The sequence below is a fragment of the Pseudochaenichthys georgianus genome, chromosome 5, assembly GCF_902827115.2.
Source record: "Pseudochaenichthys georgianus chromosome 5, fPseGeo1.2, whole genome shotgun sequence".
NCBI classification, from domain to species: domain Eukaryota; kingdom Metazoa; phylum Chordata; class Actinopteri; order Perciformes; family Channichthyidae; genus Pseudochaenichthys; species Pseudochaenichthys georgianus.
Window position 1 is genome coordinate 28,571,031 of NC_047507.1, and position 21,661 is coordinate 28,592,691.

A 21,661-nucleotide genomic window follows, 5' to 3' on the forward strand; every position below is an offset into this window, starting at 1 on the left:
TAGCTCAGATAAATTATTGAGATGCAGCCGTGGCATTGCAGAGACACTAATGGATGCAGCTACAACCAACACCTAACTAGAATGAATGAGTCATTGACCCAAGCAGTCACACAGTGATGAGATTTAAATAAGATATAAAGGGGTTTTAAACTGTAAATCTACACTTAAAAACTAAAATAGCTACTGAATTAAGTAAAATGTGTTCTTGTGTTTTAAGAATTGTCAGGGTTTTCTCCTTTTTTGCCACGCTACAGGATGAAAATAATTGCCATGAGATTTGCACATTCTATCGAGTTGTGTCCCCTGAGCTTTCATCTACTGTACCGCCACAGGCACGGTTGATATATCCATTTTTAGAAACATGTCTTGATAACTATTGGATAGATTTTCTTGAAATGTAGTTCACACATTCTTTCCCCCCTCAGCCTAATAATGTAGTGTCCACTTCTAAGGTTTCTACACCAAAAGGGCAAGGGATTAACAGGAACACAAATCAGAACACGCAGGCACATTGTTAGGAACCTTGACTCAATAACTTGGAGGACTCAAATGCACGACCCAGAGACAAAAAGGTTTTGAAGAAAAAATAGTCTTTACTTGAAAATAAACAAAATCACTCTTTTAGAGGAATGAACAAACTGACAAACGTAAAGCGCTCTCGTGGAGGGTAAAAAGCAAAACACTGGCTTTCATTAAACAATGGCTTAGATCTTACCTCTTGGAGCAATGAACAAGACGAACCGACAACTAACAAGGGGAGACAGGACAATATATACATGAGGTAAGTGGGCACAGGTGGAAACAATCAGGGGCGGGGCAGACACTGATGATGGCGGGAAAAGGAACCAGAGCAGGAAGTAAAGGGACCTGGAATGAGACAAGGTGAGTACAACATAAAACAGGAAGTGGAACATAAACTAAACTAACATGACAAAACTTAACATAATTGACGGGACACAACACACATGGTGTAAGCATAGCAACTGCAAGCTAAAGACCATAACGAATTATTACAAAACATAATAATAATAATAATAATAATAATGATAATAACAATAATAATAATGATAATAATAATATATTTAAAATTTAAAATAACAAAAATGTGTTTAACAATTATTAAACAAAACCAAATACTTCTATTGCTATCTTAAGATAGTAAAAATGAATACAAAACCTAATAATACGATATAATAATAAAATATATTTATATATAAATATCAAATCATGTACACAATAAATACATAAATAACAGACTAAACAATTATTTAATAAAACGTAATACTTATAGTTTAAAAATAAATGCTGTTTGACAACGTGCTAACTCCCAGTTGCTATCTGTTATAAAGGGGGAAAAGTGGTATCTGGAGGGTAAATATTGGCAGTGACAAGAGAGACATTTTGAGTCACCTGCCAATGACAAACCAAGTGAAGGATTAAGGTAACATGATATACTCCATATTGGAACTGTCTGGTAACACTGACTCAGTGTTAAATATTCTAAATCGTTCTCCATACATTTTGGAAGTATAATTAATACATTGAGTGGCTGCTAGAAATGTAAAATGATCTGCCATATCGAGGAAAAAAATGCAGACCCTGTGATAAGTCTTGCATTATTTCTATTACCTTTATAGGAATTCCTTATTTAATATTTGAAACTACTTCATTTTCTTTTTACTTTAGGATTGAATTAAGATAACATAAGGCCAAGCTACACCCTCCCATGAGTCTGTAAGCAGGTAGTGCTGAGTATAATTGTATCTATCGATGTATTGAAGCTTCCAATTTTCTTTTTTGGAACATCAACATGGTGCAAAATAAACTTTGTCCACAAGATGTCCCCACATAATCATTTAGTTGATGAGCCTTCTTATTGGAATTTACACGAGAAACACCTAATTTCCTACAAAAACAGTCGATTCAGTTTGGAACAAATTGCTTGAGGATGTCCTACATAAGTCTCCATTTGCATTAAATGGACTGGCCACTCTAAAAACTGCAGAGCATATGAGCCGGGCTCAGTCTGTTGGCCGTGCAGGAGGAGAGGATAATGAAGGAGAATTCAAATGTTATGCTGGAGTTATGTTCTCATTCCAGCCTTCACTGAAGCTGGGGCTCGAGCCAAAGAGTCCCGTGGTGTAACAGTGCTCTTGTCTCTCAAATGTTATCACTCAATAGACCTGCCATCTGGCCAGTCTCAGAGGTGCAGAGTGGCTGATCCAAAATAGAAGCAATAGAAAAGGTCAGACACAGAGTCAAGGCATCTGTAAAATTACTCTCTCTTGGCGTAACACTGACAGATTTAGCGCCGATCTTTGATGTATTTTCTATAAAGAGGAGGAAAATGCTTAGGTCGCAAATGGGGGGTGTTCCGTTTTATAGCCGGTAATAATAATAACATTAATGCCTGTATCATCTAGATAATAACCTGTTTCATGTCCTTGATATGTACAATAATTGAAAGGAACATTGGGAAATTGCCTCTTACAAAAGATTTGATTTGGAACAGAGCCAGAGCAGTAAGGCCACAAATAGCAGGAGATAAATCGGCTGAAGCACGTTTTCCTGCATCACAAATCCTCATGATTACCGCAGTCTTCTGTGTTTTGTGTGAATGATTTGCTTCGGCTTGATCAGCAGCTCAGTCATTCAAAAATGGATCCATCCTAACCTCTCCCCGTGAAGGCACGCTCGGGCTCCGAAACTCTGATCTATGGTACTGCAGCAGGAATTGACCCTCATCGGATAAACCGCTCCAAATTGCCTCCCTGATATATAGCTGGCCCTTGTTACCGCGCTCCCCCCTGTCAATTTTCCACATTCCCCTCAAGGTCAGCTCTCTGTGCTGTTGGACAAAGTAGCAGAACAGCTCTCCTCTTACTGCCTGCCTCACATCCAGCTCTGCAGCCCGCACACCTCCACCCCTCTGCACCTGGGCACCAATCACATATCAGATACATTAATGACAACCCCGCCTTCCTGCATCAACACTGGGGTTAGAGGAACATGTTGACATCACTTCAAATCAGTGTGACACAGGGTGTAGAAATACTATTAAAGCCTAAAGGCATTTAACCATCTCTGGAATGCATGTGATTCCCCAGATGAGTTTTACAGTATAATGGCAAGTCACAAAATAAATCACATTAACTTAATAATTTCTTATGTCAGTGTAGTCTATAGGGCTGCGGCTAGTGATTGAAGCAACATTATGACACTTTAGTGTATCCCTGAACGTATTGAACTAAACAAGGGTGTGTTTTATTGCTTATGAGTTTGTTTGTAATAGGGAGAATGTGTTATTTTTGTATTCTCTTGTTTGAAAATGATTTACTATAAAACTAAAAAAGCAGATAACTTCACTGTGGTGTACAAAGGATCGATCAGGAAACAGAACTCAGAAGGGGATTTGTTGCCCACCCACTTGTTCAATCTATTACAGCAGTCCTCGGCTCATTTCCCTCACATGCTCCTTCATCAGACAATAGGACCCCTGTGATGACAGAACATGCCCCGCCATGCTTATTTCATCTGTGTACACAGGAGCTGCAACAGTGTTTGATGTGACACATCTCCACTGGGCTGTACACCCCCCACAATAGATAGATGTTAGATACACTTATTCTAACTTAATTTAACTTTATATCTCTTCCCTGGACAAATATTTGTGTGTGTTGAGATTAGATTAGATTTCAAAATGTTTTCAATGATATTAATCTGTTATGATCCCTGTAGGTAAATTGGGTTGTTGGAGCTGCAGGAAATCTGTTATAGATAACACTGAAGCAAGAACAGAGAATATTGATATTATAATACAGATAAAAGTGGCAAGTAAAAACAAGATATATATTGTGCAGATTAAGGAAGGAAAGAGGGAATCTTTTCTTATAATATGAGTTACACTTATTAGTTTTTTACCCCTAGATGCAAAGAGGAACGTTTTTTTTGTCTGAATCGTGCATGAGTGCATATTCCTGTCCGTGGTTTTATTTCACTGGTTTTAACGGTCTTTGTGAAGAACTGCATTTGATAAAGGGGGTAATGGGGCATACTGCAAGCAAGCATGGATGTAATAACTTTTTTTTAATATGAAAAATCTTTTATATTTATGATATCAACTTTTCAAATGTTTTTAGGTTTGTTTTATTTAGTAAAAATGTGTGTCATATTGCATTTTAAGTCAGAAGTTTCCTAATATACCTTAACTTTGTATGGAATATGAGCCCCTATGAAGAAAACTGCTCTAGACTTTGATAACATGGCAGATGTACAGAGCAAGAGAATAAGGAGAAGTCAGCCCAGCTGGAAACTAATGCACATGCCCTAGGTTCTGCCCAACTTTCAGTGGTTTGAGGTTAAAGGGCCCATGTCATGCTTTTCCGGTTATTTGCCTGTAAACGGTCTGTAGTGTCAAAAACCCTCAAAGTACACCCTGTTGCGAGTACAACTCTAACACAGTCTATGCTGCCCCAAAACGCCTCGTTGGAGATTTCTCATTTTCCATTGTTTACTTCCTGGGTACTCTGACGTGTGAATACTCAGAGGCCACACCCTCTGCCAGCATTTCACGAAACAAAGCTTCCCAAACCTTTCAGCGATTCATGCCGGATATGTACAGCGTAGGGCACTGAAGAACGATGCTGTTCCTACTTTGTTTGGACCAGCGGGAGATTCGGGTACACAACCTGTAAGTATTCATTGTTGTTTGTGTATTTATGATGTTTAAAACAAACAAGGTATCTACTACGACTGTTTAAATGGGTAAACGTTTTTCGGACTACTAAATTGGGATCGCGGAGAAATGCTCTCTGCAGACCCATGCTCACAGCGTTATAAACCTTTTTCTTACTCAATATCAAGCCACACTTATTGTTTTTACTTCGGCTGTGAGTGTTTGTGTGTGCTCAGGATGAGTTTCGCTTGTTCTCGCTGTATCGCCGACCCGGAAGCCTGTCCGCTCCTCGTAGCAACGAGCCTTGCAACTTCAAGACCAATCAGAGCACACTGGGCTCACAGGGAGGGGGGGCAGGAGCTCCAACAAGCCGTTTAGGACAGAGAGTGAATACCGGTGAATACACATACTTTACAGAGATGCACAGTATAAATCTATTCTAGTAGACCTCAACAATGGAATTATGATCAGTAGAAATGGCCATGACATGGGCCCTTTAACACAGGAAGTATTGTGGAGCCTGATACCTGACAGCACAAAGCAGTGCTTGAAGTGCTCCATAAGAGAAGAAGTGTCCTGTTCGTGTTTGATGCAAGGGAAGAGGCTTGTAAACAAACTAAAGATTAAAACAAAGTTCGTGTGACCAGTGTTTTTACCAGAAACCCCTCGAGATTTGAAGCTTCCAAACTTTTCAATGGTCACCTCTTTGCGCCTATCATCACCAGGTCTAAAAAGCTTGCGTGATAACTTTTAAATATGATCTGACACGCAACACAGCTTTCAAAGACTCCCTGGAAAAATGCTTTGTTATTTGATAAAATACCTCCGTGCATTTGCCAGAGGCCAGGCACGGGCCGGTCACATCAGGATGCACAGTGATCCTGAGCCAAACAACATGGAGCAAATTAGAAAATGTAATCGTGTATTAGCGTTAATGCACTCCGGTGTAACCAGAAGAGAACCGAGTGCTGTAGCTGTGGTAATCATTATCCAGGATGCCCCTCTCACTAACCGTTGACACATTTGGCTGTGGCATGATTATACAGTGGCCCACAGGTGCAAACGTGTTTTAACGGCCCAAAACATTTCCATTAGGAGAAATGTGCTGCAGCTTCAAAAACTATGCATATAAAAAAACACAAATGTGCCAAAACACCAACTTGACGATACATACGCAGCGTTTACTAAAAGCATTTACTAAAAACGCTGCAAATACTAAACGCTGCAAATAAAAGAAAGCTGTCACACAACGAAAACAGCGACACTAAGAACTGAAGTGATGCACACAGCTGACCACTGGGATTATACATTTGGCACAGTTAATAATTAGTTAGCCTGTTTTATAAAAGTGTTTTGTCAGTATATTTGAAATGACTAGGATAGCTATGTTAGCTAGCTATCTTACAACATCTGCAATATTATCTGGAAGAAATAATGCGATCAAATTGTTAAAATACCAACAGTGACAGTTGGTCAATTTTATATTCCCCATGTCCCGGTCCCAGCTGTGCGCATACATTTTTAGTGTCCCTGTTTCCATTGTGTTTTGAGCTTCTTGCAGCATTTTGTATTTTCAACGTTTCATATGTGCAGCGCTTTTAGTAAATGCATGTTTCGTGAAGTTGGTGAATGTTTCCTGAATGCTGAGCCTTGTCATGTTGGTGACGACGCTACATTATGTGCATGTGTTTTGGCACATTCGTGTTGATATATTTGCCTCGGTTTTTTAAATGGAGCGTGTTTCTCCTGATGGAAGTGTGTTAGGCCTTTGTAGAGTGCTTGCCCCTGCTGGCCACCGTACTGTATGATCAGGTTAATTCTAAGAAGTATCAGGGGAAGTATTTCGAAATTGTCGTGTAATCTATAGAAACTTTGAAAATAAACAAGTTGGAGTGAGAGTAACAAAGTAAGAAAATAAAGAAGAGGCGTTTCATTATTTACTCAACATGTGTCTTGTTCAACATTATTTAATTATTCAAATATGACTGATATCCCAAATGAATACTCAACATTATGGACAAAGTTAATAGCAGTATAATTATTAAGCCAGCAGCCAGCATATGCATATATTTCCTTAAACCATTAACATCTAAATATGTAGGGACTCTCAAGGATCTATTAAGTGCATTACATCCTGAAGTAGACCATTCAAAAGACTAAAGTCTGCTTTCCTGAGAAAATGATACATTTCTGTCGAGGCCGGAGCTGGATAAACCTTCAGCCTCAGTGTCTCGGTGACTCTGCTGCCTGGCATTGTTCCACAGCAGTAAGTGTCTGCCAAAAACTCTCCTCTGTCCTGAGAAAAACGGGGAGAAACACACATACAGATATGTGAGTGTGCGTTTGAGCTGGAGGTGCAGTAGGTTTTGTTATACACTCCACCTGGTAAAGGCTACAGCCTCTATCTGGAATAGATATTTCCCCCTCCTTGTATGTTTGAGCTAATTGGCTTCTGCAACAGTGTGCCCTCACCCTGACCCTTAATGAAGATCCCGCTCTCTCTCGGTTCAGCACGCCTGGATTTATGCCACTTTCATCTGCACCACCATGCCTGGCAAAAAGGTAATTGCAACTGACTTTTGACCTGCTAGTGTCAGTTTGTAGGACACGGTGCAATTACCTTTAGACCAGTCAAAGCTGGAAGTGGTGCAATGTTTATGTGGTACCTTGTTACTCTGCTGGTGTTGTTTTTGTAAAAATAACTAACCTTTATAAGACACCCGCTCTTATAGGGCAGATTTATTTAGTAATAATCTGAGAAAGAGTAGGGGTACCTGCTGTGCACTTGATGAGGTGGGTATACAGTACAGCAAAGCATTGTGTCTGAGATCAAGGCAGCTCCGTAAGGAACAAAGAGCATGTGGAGTGTGTGCTGAATGTCCTAGTTTGATAGAGACAGTATAGCAGTTTTATAGAAGCTGTGTTGCACATTGCTGAGCTAATCAATTGTAATCCCTCTTGCACTGCTATAAGGTCATTTGTTCCTAACCACAGCGCTGCAGGCTAAAAAAGACCTCTGAACTTTTCCCCTGAGGCAGTACATTTGGTTGTCAACTTATTCCTCTCAACTTTCTTATTCTTGCAACCGGGAAGCTAACATTGTGACCATATATAAAGATGGATGTGCAACTTCTCAAAATATTGACATCATTTTGAACCAGAATTCATGCATTAGGGATCTGGGGGCTGGTAATGTAATATCTAGGTCCCAAACATACATCAGCCTGCACTTATCATGAGCGAAGCAAGGCACAGCCTGTTAGCATGAGCCAGCTAGCTGCTACTTTAGAACCACGATAGCTTTTTGAAAATAGAGTAACCACTAACCATAATATCTCTATAATTATATTTAGCTGCAGTTTGTGGTATAAACTGAATGCTATCATTCTCACAAATATACTAATAAATACAAAGTGCAGCAAAGGCTGATGGGAATTTTTTTCAGGTGGTCATAAACTGCAATGTGCGCAAAATTAAATGTTTATGTCCCAAAATCAATTCCCAATTCACACTAAATACCAGCCCAGGAGAAAAGCCTGAATTATAGGTGGTGCTCCACTGCATCCTCTGTTTGAAAAGCAGTTAAAGTTCTTATTGGAATGGGAAACATGAGGGCAACAACATAAAACAACGTAACAAAGAGACATAATGTTTAGAAGGTGTCGAGAATTTCAAGGCACTTTGCAAGTAGCCTACACACTGTTTCAATAACGTCCTGTAGTGATGGCAGTTTGACACTGAAGCTTCGAAAGGAGCTTCAACCCTGGACTTCCTATTCCATAGAAGCAGTGCTTCGAAGCTTGCTTCAAATCACGTGACATATGACGTCCGAAGCAGCAACTGCTTCAAATCACGTGACATATGACGTCCGAAGCAGCAACTGCTTCAAATCACGTGACATATGACGTCCGAAGCAGCAACTGCTTCATTTCCTGAATGACTGGTTCGCAGTCCATTCACGCGATTCAATGCACTGCCTCGTCTCGATTCTGACAGGTGACAGGTTGAAACAGTTTCAAATTTGAGCGCTTCAACACTTTATGACCGCTCTAAACAATGCGCAATGTGTGGGTTGTTGTCGTAGTTTGCGTTGTTGCTGTTGGTATTGCATTTGAATTGTAGTATCATTATAGAGCAAACCAGGAAGAAAGATAGGTCGTTCTGTCTCGGGAAACACTTCGAAATGTGGAGAAGTTGTGAACAAAAAGACAATTATGAGTAATATAAAAACAGTTCAATAGTTTGAGGAATAGATAGCCCAGTGGGTCGAGCCGGCGGCCCGAATGCGGCGATGTCCTCCGCGCAGCTGGTTCAAAGCCCGGAATGGATATATTTTTAATCATTGCTTTTCAACTTTAATAACTGATAAAAGGCCCTCTCCCCCAAAAAAAATTCCAGCACTCTCTAGTCTCTTCTCAATAACCCAATACACACAATTATCAATCTTTAATTGCAAATAGAACATCATATTCAGTCTTAGTGTGTGTGTGCATCGAATATTTTTCAAGGCAAAGATACGTTAAACCCACTGCAGCCTTGCACTTCGCCAGGAGAGGTCGCTGTAACTGAAGCTTCGAGAAATGAACCTATTTCGGACACAATTGTCCAAGTGGTTCGATGCTTCGTTCAAAGCTTCATTTTGCCATCACTAACGTCCTGTACTCATGCCTTTCCTTTCCCAAGCTCTGATACAGACTCTCTGTCACGATCTGTCTGTGTTGTGTTTTGTCTTTAGATCTGTCTGTGGTTCCCTGTCGTTAGTTTCCCTGGTGTGTCTAATTTACCCGATTGTGTGCACCTGGTGTCCCTGTGTTTTCTCCTCCCTCCTCACCTGTGTCTTGTTTGTATGATTAGTCTTGTGTGTATTTAAGTTCTGGTTTTTCTGTCTGTCTTTGTCGGTTCGTCTTGTGTAATGACTTGGTCTGCGGTGAGTGTTCTGTTCAGTCTTTGTTAATAGTAGTGATGGCAAAATGAAGCTTTGAATGAAACATCGAACCACTTGGACAATTGTGTCGGAAATAGGTTCATTTCTCGAAGCTTCAGTTACAGCGACCTCTCCTGGCGAAGTGCAAGGCTGCAGTGGGTTTAACGTATCTTTGCCTTGAAAAATATTCGATGCACACACACACTAAGACTGAATATCATGTTCTATTTGCAATTAAAGATTGATAATTGTGTGTATTGTGTTATTGAGAAGAGACTAGAGTGTGCTGGACATTTGTTTGGGAGGAGAGGGTCTTTTATCAGTTATTAAAGTTGAAAAGCAATGATTAAAATACATCCATTCCGGGCTTTGAACCAGCTGCGCGGAGGACATCGCCGCATTCGGGCCGCCGTCTCGACCCACTGGGCTATCTATTCCTTGAAATACTGAACTGTTTTTATATTACTGATAATTGTCTTTTTGTTCACAACTTCTTCACATTTCGAAGTGTTTCCCGAGCCAGAACGACCTATCTTTCTTCCTGGCTTGCTCTATAATGATATCAAATGCAATACCAACAACAACTCAATAGCAACAACGCAAACTACGACAACAACCCACACATTGCGCATTGTTTAGAGCGGTCATAAAGTGTTGAAGCACTCAAGTTTGAAACTGTTTCAACCTGTCACCTGTCAGAATCGAGTCGAGGCAGTGCATTGAATCGCGTGAATGGACCGCGAACCAATGCATTCAGGAAATGAAGCAGTTGCTGTTTCGGACGTCACATGTCACGTGATTTGAAGCCAGCTTAGAAGCACTGCTTCTATGGAATAGGAAGTCCAGGGTTGAAGCTCCGTTCGAAGCTTCAGTGTCAAACTGCCATCACTAGTTAATAGTTTAGCCTTGAAATAAAGGAGTTATTTTTGTCACTTTAATCTGCATTTAGGTCCTGCTTCCTACACACACCATAACACACTCAGACTGAGACTATAATAGCACCTCGGGGAGGTTTTGGAGAAAGGCTCAACAATTTCTGTCCCTAAAGTGTTTAGAAATCTTTCTCGTAGGTGGGTGAGGTTAACAAATGATGTGCTGTTTAAGTAAACCAGATTTCTTAAAGTGCTTATAAAACAGCTAATGTGGATAATCAACGTAAGAAGCATCTTATCTGTGAGGGCGCAGACATTATTCGATATCCTCTCAGGTCACATGTACTATAGGGCCGTGCAGTGAACTACCCTGACCTTGTGTGGGACCTCGGCACATGACAGAGGGGTGGAGAAAAAAGAATTGTAGGGGCACGGCACAAAGCCTCCCACAGCCAATAAGAACTTCACTGACCTCAACATTTAGCCCCATAGTGTCCACACAGTTCATCTGTGTGGTCTGGACACTGAATAAACTCAACCTCTCAGCTTCACTTTAGTCACTTTAGATGAAGAGTGAAGCTGAGATGCCACTGGCTACTTTTGGACTGTCACAGTGGATTTAGACCCACAGATAACATCAGGAGTATCTTAGAAACATATAGAGTGTTTTTTTATATTTCGTAAATATTCAAAGACATTCAGTCCCCTTCAATGATGTCTGCAGTTTGTTAACGTGCCGTGGAGACGGGTGTTTATCTTCAAAGCTCATCTGGCCTGTTCGAGAGCTCCTGCCAAGGTAAGACACTTGACACACACACATACTATGCACGATTACCATTTATTACCAGTTATCTCTTTAAAAGTAATTACTTGCATAAGTAGGCTATTTTCAGCTTGATACTCATAAAAGATGTATTGCTTTGTCAGTTATAACAATACATTTTGTGTGAGGGTGAGATTTCCCTCTGCAAATATTTAACAAGCTATTCTCATCCATAATTAATCAGCCAAATTCACTTGATCTAATAAGTAGTATGAGAAGACCTGGGGTCATAAAAGGCTCAGAGCATTGCTGCAGGGAGAATGAATCAAACATATTTAGCTGGAAGCACAACATTTTTGCCAAAGTTGTAAAATGTTATGTTCATTCAACAACGTTTAAACGACTTTTTCTATAATACTTTACAACATTAACTATCTATTTAATTCAGTGTAGTGTTCTATTGATCCAAACCAAAAATAACTCTGAATTCAACAAAGTAAGAGGTTATTTTTAGACCCTAGAATGTACCACATGGAACATATTTGTATTTGTATGCATGTTTATAACATGTTTAATGTTATTCAAGTCCAACAATACACACTGAAATCTAACCGAGTGACCAATGTTAGTTGAATTATTTCCAGAGAAGAACGTATCCTTTTAACAATGACACCTTTTCATTCTGCGTCTCTATTGTCCTCAGACACACCCACCATGCTCTGTGAGGGTATCTCTGTATTGTCAAGTGGCACTTTGACTGCTTTTTTTAGACCTTTACAATGTGATTTGGCTTAGCATCAATGCCTCTGCCCATTCATTGCATTACATTACATGTTACTCGTTTGACGCTTTTATCCAAAGCGACTTGCATACATTCAGTACTGTGGGCATTCCCCACAGGACCAATTTGGGGTGAAGTGTCTTGCCCAGGGACACAACGACATGCTGACTGCAGTGGGACTCGAACTTGCTATCCCCTGATTCAAAGTTCAGCGCATTAAGTTCAGCGCACTATCACTGAGCCACAGCCTCCATTCGTCCCACTTGTTTCATTTTCCACTACCAGGTATAAATGAATAGACTCTGCAGTTTTCACTGAATAATTTGATGCTATTCTCTCCAAATTAGAGCGTAGCAATCGATCAATCAGTATGAAATCATCCAGTTTATTTATTATTCCTGCGATTACGCCGCTTTATCTGGTGTCCTGTCTGTATTAGCTACTTCCTGGATTCATCATCTAAAGCCATACAATGAATGTTTCATTCTTCTAAACCCCAATGCTGTCTCTGCTGTCAGTTCAGAGCACTTCCCCAGCATACTGTCCTATTTCAGAGGCCGCCGGTGAATTTGTGGTGACTTTTCTCAGACAGTGATAATCTTTCAACCAACCGTTCTTGTAAACGTGTTAACCCTAACATTAACAGTGATGAATAAATGTTTTTGCTCATCTAATACCAGGAGTAGGTATTAACTATTAGATTGTTACATATGTTAAGATTAAAACAATAGAAAAACATGGTAATTATTTGATGTGTTTCCCCCACCATTAGCCTTCATGTTAAGCTAGGCCATACACAGGTCCATACAACACGTTTTTGATTTATATCAAGGTTCTCTTCATGCAGTTGAACATTTTTATGAAAACACCATCAATCCAAAAAAGATTTGACTATTTCTTTATCGCTGTCATTAGTAGATATAAACTGTTGCTGAACACTGACCTGAACGTTTCCAAGATATTGAAGTTTGCTTGTTTATTTATGTTGACAAATCACCAATGTGTATATTATTACATTATTAAACAATAATCAGGGGACACATGCCAGATTACACTTCCACCTCCTCTTGATGATGGTTATGTTAACAGCAACATATCCATGAACTCGAGGAGCTGTTACGTGATTGCAGCTTTAACAATTGTTGCGCTTTCTTTCTATATATTCTATATTGCAAATTAGATTCATTACACCTCAGTGCTTATTATCTTATTATTTAAAGTCACCCTTAAGGTCTATTTGAATAAATGAAAGACATAAGTTCTCAAATCTCACCTTCATTGACTATTGAATATGTAGAATAATGCAGGAGGAACATTTACAGCTCCACCGCTGCAGCTAAAATCCCAGCTCAATGATAAAAGTTCTTTAACTCATTAAATATTCACCACTCGCTGCACTCAACTGGCTTCTCCAATACATTTTCAGAGCACTACAACAATTCATCAACAAAATCAAGTCCTCCTTTGCTGAAAAACACTATATCATCACCCACTCCTGAGCGTAGCCCTGAGCTATTGAACAGTGTGAATTCAACCAGTGTTCATGGTCTGATCAATGTTTTCTCTCTGTAGTCTCCCCAGTGTAAACAATACAGTAAGTTGTTTGACTCTGCAGATGGACTCTTATTCATCATCTCTAAAGTGAGACTGTGGGAGATCAGCGGGTGGCCGCTCAGTGAATACATGCAGAGAACAATTCAAAGCCAAAAGAAGGCCAAAAACGGCATCCCTCTTTTATCAAGTTGGGGAAATATTTTAAGACATATTTTATCTCTTTCCAAATACGTACAAATTATCAGGTACTCAGAGGTTTTTATAGGTCAGTGTACAGAGCATGTACTATATTTGGCAGTATATGAAGGTGAAACAAGCAGAAATGAATCACATCTGATCTTTTCTACCATCATGGAGAGCTGCATGTTGACAATAAAAGCTCCTGATATAATCCCAGCCAGACTGTCGCAACAGTATTAGCAAACCTTGCTAATGAAAATACCAAAGTGCATTCAAAGTGCATTTATAATGTTACCAAATAGGACAATGATAAACCAACTGGTTAAAAACCATTTTTAACAATAAATAAAATCTTTTCAAAATATAACACGTTCCATGTTACAAAAAAGTTCCGAGCTGTTAATGTTAAATGTTTCAAAGCAGAGGACAAATCATCAGGTTTGAAAGGACAATTCATCCCAGGATAAATATTGTTCAGCCTACCTGTACGGTGTAATCTAGAAACTATCTCAGTCCATAAAGATGTCTGCCTTCTCTCGAATATAGTGGAAGTAGATGGGACTCAGTTTGAGGTGCAAATAAGCCCCAAAAATTACATTTGAGAAACTTAACAACAATGTCTCCAAAAATCTTGACCTAGTTACTCAAAATAATTCAGTTTTGTTGTGGGCAGTTTCATGTAGGAACTATTTTCTTCCAAAAAAACTTGCCAACAGTGCTAACCGTATCACCGCGCAGAAGAAAGCATAAACTCTTCAATAAGAAGCTCTCCTGCTAACTCTACAGCTCATCTGAGGAAGACCCTTTTCATATTTACATTCCAATGTCATGAGCACGAGACTCTCGTTCATGAGCGACAGGCAAAGTCCTATCTCTTTTCCATAATATTTGAGTGGGCTGATACTCGGCTGATAAAAAGTACATATTTGGAGTCCTTTAAGTAACATTTGTTTTCATTCTCTCCTGAACAGGTCCTTGTATCAGTAAAACGTGATATATTGAAGAGGACTTTTGAGAGTACAAATGGCGCCTGCCGTTGGTGGTCCTGAAGGCTACACACCCCCTGAGGGTGGCTGGGGATGGATGGTGGTGCTTGGGGCCTTCATCTCTATTGGCTTCTCCTATGCATTCCCCAAGTCCATCACTGTCTTCTTTAAAGAGATTGAGGTGATCTTCGACGTGACCAGCAGCCAGGTGTCCTGGATATCTTCCATCATGTTGGCCGTCATGTACGGCGGAGGTGAGCTACAACCCAAAAATACGACCTCCCAAAAATGAGTTTGTTAATACTTGACATTTAGCACAACAAGAAGATGTATACATTAAATCAATCTCTGGCTCTTAGCACAACGGTAAAAGATGTATTCCTGGAGTGTTAAAAGCCGATTAATTGCTCCAGAACAGACTTGCATTGTTGCATTGTAGCCTTTCAGCGTGTCTGTCCACAAAGAGGCCACAAAGAGTCTCAGAATTATAGTGCGGCTTAAATCAAACATTTCATACTGAGATAAAACAAAACTGTAAATCCTCTATTGAAGTGTTGTTTATAAAAGTGCAACATTATCTGTCCCTTGAGCACGTTAATGGGCCGTGTATACCGGCCTATTGCTGTCCCATTGTGCTGTGAGAGCGGGGGACCAGGGGGGGTAGCGTGTGTTCCTGCGCTGATGAGATGAATGAGGCGCTGGGTGATGTTACACAGGTCAGGTGATGATAAGGCTCTTTTCATGTTCGTGATATTCAACACGGCGCGAGCGGAGTTCAAAGGAGCTCTCCTCGTCCCTCAAGACCGTCTGCTCTGAAATCAAAACACTGCAGTTCTCTTTTCTCTTGCATCTGATAAACTGGGGAAATTATGACTACGGCATCTTTTCTATTCTCTAGGAACTTTGAGAAAGTTGCTGTAGAGTGGCTAACTAATCTGAAGTGGAAAATATTACACCATAATATTCTATTCTGGCCTCAGTGTAAAATGTATTTGCAAGATCTAAAAGAAATATAATACAATTAGATATGGTGTTTTATTGCTAGCCTAGTATTTCCTCCCATGCAAAGTGTTGAACATATTACATTTAAACTTATCTTAACATCATATATTTGCGGCACAACCTCTGTAAAACCAATGGGCCAGATGAAGAAAGCAATATAAAGAGTTTGTATAGTTTGTATCCACGATTTGTTCTCAATTGTTTTTCTTTGATTCATGTTATTTATTTTGTATTTCTTTCTTATTTTCTAAGGTAAGAGAAACCTTTACAAGCAGCCGAGAAAACTCTTTACAAAATAAGAAACTGTTTTAGTTTATTCAACATAAACTTGATTTCAATACTGGTGACGACTTTCTTAGAGCATTTTTTTTGGTGGCATCTCCTTGATTCTTGTGCATGTGCACAATGTATGAGTCGTTGCACATGACCTGCCCTTATATTGTGAATACTGGGTGTTTCCGATGCTAATTATATAAAATCGGCCACACGTCTCCAATCTATTATCAAGTGAGATTACAGTAAATGTTTAGAAGGTTTGGTGCGTCGGACTTCTCTTATATTTTTCTCTTTGGAGAACATTAAGAGAACTTGGAAGAGAAAACCATTGGCTGCTTCTAACTTCCAACTGTCACAGCATTACATGTTAAATACGTGCAAAACCTCACATCCAATTTAAAACCCTCAATACAGAACAGCAAAAGTATGTGTAAGGAATCAAAGCTGCTTATTGTTCAGCAACACAATCCCTGCAGTGGTTAAGGGTCACAGGGTAACAATCTAATCATTCTTAATTTTCTTTCACTTTACAATGGGTTCACTCACTGTAGACTCAATATGAACATCCATGTGTAACAATGTTAATTAATGCAAATATTGAGAAGTAAATAAACTCGAATGAAAGCAAGCTATGCATGGTAATTGAAAGTCAGCGAGGAAATGTTTGTCATCAGCGCTAGTAGATGACAGCTGAGTCTGTTGTTGTGTTACACATTCTGAGCACATCGGCAGGAGAAGTTCATTAACAACCTACTGTTGCGTACGTCTGTACTCCTTCAATTTTTCATTCATTACATTCATAATATTCTACATTGGTTTGTCTCCAACCTTTTATCCTAAGCAACTCTCGCTGCACGGCGGACGGAAAGAACTCATTGTTAGTGTGGAGACCGCCTGCATTACAATTTAAAAACCCTTTGTCTTGCACCGGGCTGGCAAATGATTCTGGACAACCTCTAAACAAAAACTGTCACTTTCCATTTAGGCTCATTGGATAGTGCAGGGATTTGGCAGGAAGGGAGAAGTGTCTTCCATGTGGGTCCTCATACTCATTTAGGCTGGTGGTTATAAGCCGTAGATGGAGATGGAAACCTGAACCCTGCATGTAATTTAGTCATTTGTTTACAAGTCACACCAATTTTGCATGAATTGATGTAGAATTCAAGGTGAATGCATATAAATATTACCTGATTCTGTCACTTATACCAATACTGTATGTCAGAAAAGTGTACGTAACAAAGTACCAGTTTATATTTTAACCCCAAACACACAAGTCCCCTTACCCGCCCCCACTCCTCTCATTTAAAAACAACAGACATCCACTTATACTTAGATTATCTGATAATCATTTAAATGTATTTGGAGAGCATTTCTGAAGAATCCACTAACAAATGATCCCTCCCTCTGTCTATGAATATCTGAACCAAATAGATGCTTAATGCACTACAGCCTTCATGGTTTTTCTGACACATCACATTATTAATGGCATGAGAACACATCTACTGCAGTGCAGCACTGACAAAAATGATTGCAGAAGTTGTTGGATTTTTCTGAGCCACAGCCGTGACACTGGAGCCCTCTTGTGGTTAAATATTAAAAAATAAACACCATTGCTTTGATGATTGGAGAGAAATCCCCATCATTCTGCTTCTAATACGTGCATATTGTTATTTTTCTCCTCAGGTCCCATCAGCAGCATCCTTGTGAATAAATATGGGAGTCGTATCGTCATGATGTCGGGAGGACTCCTGTCCGGATTGGGCCTCATTGCTGCGTCTTTCTGCAATTCTGTTCAAGAACTGTACTTTTTTATTGGTGTGGTGGGAGGTACCTATATCAACTTTCTATATTCTGAAGTTTAACAATGAGTCACCCTTTCTTTTCTCTGTCATACAGCACACTGTTGCCCCCTAGTGGTAAATAATAAAAACAACCAGGGAATTTAGAGACATTTTAAAGCACCAACATTTATTCCCAGCCTTTTATTCTTTCATACCAGCAACTACAGAACTTGATCTACTAATGGGATTCTTTCAAATGCCCTACGGTGCGCTCTGAGGTTTTTAAAACTGCTTCTCTTTCTGTGAAACTTGGGCATGGAATGAGATGCAATATATCATCGCCTGAAGTAGTCCTTTATTTTGATACCTTTAAAGGTCTAAATATGTTGCTGTTTAAAAAAAAAACACTTGACTTCTGGAATAATGCTTGTATGGACTGTGATGGTCTCTCTTTTTTTCACTATTTCTCTTGTGTTGCTTTTATATATTGTATGTGTTCTAACTTGTGACAATCAGTTTATATCAAACTGATTACGCTGCAATCCTTACCAGGAGTATCCCTAGAAGAAGAAATGTATCTCAATGCGCTAAACATGGTTCAATCGAGGACAAAAATGCTTCGTTTCTTTTAACTGAATCTCCAAACACTGTTGAATGCTCAAATCCTTCTTTTTCAACTCATATTCATAGAGGTCTAATACATTAACGTATTTATTTCTATTGATTATTTTAGGTTTGGGATTGTCCTTCAACCTCAACCCCTCCCTCACAATGATTGGAAAGTACTTCTACAAGAAGCGACCTATTGCTAATGGAATAGCTATGGCAGGCAGCCCTGTCGTTCTCTGCACCATGGCTCCTATAAACACCTGGCTTTTTGAGAAGTTTGGCTGGAGAGGAAGTTTTTTGATCCTGGGTGGAGTGCTCTTTAATTGCTGTGTCGCTGGTTCCCTCATGCGGCCAATTGGACCCAAACCAAAACCTCCAGAGAAGACCACAGAGAAGAGGACTGTAGTCCAGACCATTAACAGCTTCATCGACCTGTCATTGTTCAAGCACCGCGGCTTCATGCTCTATATTGGAGGAAATGTCATCATGTTTTTCGGTCTCTTTACACCACTTGTGTACCTCAGTAATTATGCAAAGAGTAAAGACGTCCCTAAAGACAAGGCGGCTTTCTTACTGTCTGTGCTGGCTATTGTGGACATGGTGGCCCGGCCATCAATGGGGGCCTTGGCTAACACTAAGTGGGTTCGACCCAGAATACAGTACTTCTTTGCTGTATCTGTTCTATTTAACGGCGTTTGCCACATTTTATCACCATTATCAGTTGACTTCACAGGCTTTGTGATTTATTCCATCTTCTTTGGGTTTGCTTTTGGCTGGCTGAGTGCAATTCTGTTTGAGACGTTGATGGACCTGGTGGGAACTAAGCGCTTCTCCAGTGCTGTTGGGCTGGTCACCATTGTGGAGTGTGGTCCTGTGTTGTTGGGACCCCCTTTGCTCGGTGAGTAAATTGACTTTTATACGAACTTCCAAGTGCATTGGCCCTATTTTTTATTTGTTCCACTTCTCTGCATGTGATTTTATTCGAGTTTATAAACATTAAGTAGCCTACAGTATAAAAAAATGTTTTGAAACAAAAAGCAGCATGAAACAATGCAAAGCATTTCCAAACCTTAATAATATCCATATCCATTACCCAAAAAACAATAAAGAACATTTGAGTTGTATAAATACATATGGGGTGTAGTACAATCCTCTTTTGTGTTGGTGAAATGTTGAGCAGGTCAGTTTCTGTAAAGTCATTAGAGAGAATCTTAGTTTCTCAAGTTCAATATTAATAGGATCATTAAAAACACACACAACAAGCGTGAAGTAGATCGGTCCAAGGGTTGGCTAGATAGTCAAAAGCTGAGATATCCAATAATGTCAACATCTCTGTGGTAATACATACTGTATTACCACAGAGATGATAATGATGTAGAACTTGCCTAATCTATCAATAATGTCAGGGAAAGAAGCTTGCTCCCTTTGAAGTAGAGTAAAAATGTGGACTGGTAAAGTTGTGAAGGCCAGGACTTGTTGTGTAACAACAGAAAGGCACCAATGATGATAGATAAAGACGTATGGGCAATGACCACATTATAAACCTGGTTTAATTGTTCAGATATTTACAACCTGAAGGTAATTCATAGGGAAAAATATCAAAGAATGTATCTGTTCTGTATCGGCAGTGTTACCAATTTCAATGTATTTCTGTGTTGTTAACTGCATCCTAATGTTGACAGTGACTAACAACTATGCAATGCCCTTCTTATTCTCTTCACAGGGAAGTTTAAAGACATCTATCATGATTACAAGTACACATACCAGGGCTGCGGGATCCTCCTCATCGTCTCCAGTGTTATTCTGTTTGCAGGGATGGGACTCAACTATCGACTGCTGGACAAAGAGAACAAAGAGGAAGAGAGACTGGCCAGGGTGGAAAGTGAAGAACAAAAGTGCATCAGGGAAAATACTGCCAAGGGTGTGTCAGAGGCTAGTAACAAGGAAGACACTGTCTAATATTGTGTAATATGTTATGTTACATTTAAGTTCAGTTTTAACAGTGCCTGTGAGGCAAATATGCAGTCGAAGACCACCATAGAAAACCTTACCTTCAATGCAAGTTAAGCTATTTACACACCTATTAAAGGCCTTTTAACTCAAATAAACAATACACATAAAAGGCCTCTTATATTCATAGGGACTGTCACATGAATTTGGTAGACAATTCAAGTGTGCGCTTATAGGAAATATCTGTAACATCTGAGATGGTATCACTAACTTTTCTGTTACTGTTATTGCAGTTCACCATTTTGGGTACTTTAACCTTCTTAAATGTGCCATCAGATTATTAAAGTTATTTTTCAAGAGGGAACATTTGAAGGGTTGTGCTCAATTTAGGACAATACAAAAAACTGATTGCAAACATTCTCTGTCAAAGTGCATCAGTACATCACTATTTTTGACACCATCTTTCAAACACATTGTAAAGGCCTTTTTGCTGTCTACAATTATATTGTAGCTCTCCGCAGTTTTTGAATGTTTGAAAACATCTACTTGTATGGTAAACTATAACTTTACATATTACAAAAACATATTCATAGCCTACTCTCTATTTCTCCTTTTATGTTTTGCTTGGTTCATTTTTGACGATGGATGATGGGAAATATCTATTATACTGAGGGCATTAAACCTTTGAAACTGTGTGTTTGCATAAGAAAGAAAACAAACTACAAGTTCCTATATTGAACAAATCCAATAAACGTTTATTCTTTGATTAGGATAAAAATGTTTCTTTGTATTCAATGTTTTTCATAAATTGGAGTCGAGATAAGACTGAGTATTCATAGATGCACTCAATCTACTTTTCTTAGAAACGACACCAAATCTAATTAACCTTTATTAAGCAGCCTTGGGGGGAAAGTGTAATAGATTTACTGTCCTATAGTCAATTGTTACAAATGTTTCCACATTCTATTTTATTCATGTTCTTGCCATTTAATAACAACCACATTAAAACAAAATCAAACTATAAAAAAGTGGCCCATATAGGCTTAATAGAATATTGCCAGACAATAGACAATATTAACCTCTGACATTTTCGCTGGTTGAACAATGTAAGTGAATTTAGGGGCAACTAGTTATTTGCACGTCAATTTGGCCATAGGCTACCTATTATTCGATGTTATATTTTTCCTACACAAAATGTGTGAGGTTTTTCACAGTGACAGTAATATAATAAACTGTCAGTCTATTATATTACATTAAACATTAAAACAGATGTTTTTGTATGTATGATTATTGTAATAAGTATAAACC

At 39.2% G+C, this 21,661-nt stretch overlaps 1 protein-coding gene across 1 annotated transcript; it reads left to right on the forward strand.

Moving 5' to 3' along the window:
- Nucleotides 1–10,960: 10,960 nt before the first annotated feature.
- Nucleotides 10,961–21,623, forward strand: slc16a1a (solute carrier family 16 member 1a). The gene is made up of 5 exons (XM_034082195.2): nucleotides 10,961–11,267; nucleotides 14,721–14,989; nucleotides 17,697–17,840; nucleotides 18,528–19,301; nucleotides 20,127–21,623. The coding sequence occupies exons 2-5, from the start codon at nucleotides 14,773–14,775 to the stop codon at nucleotides 20,360–20,362; spliced, it is 1,371 nt and encodes a 456-aa protein (XP_033938086.1). The 5' UTR covers nucleotides 10,961–11,267; nucleotides 14,721–14,772; the 3' UTR covers nucleotides 20,363–21,623.
- Nucleotides 21,624–21,661: the final 38 nt, after the last annotated feature.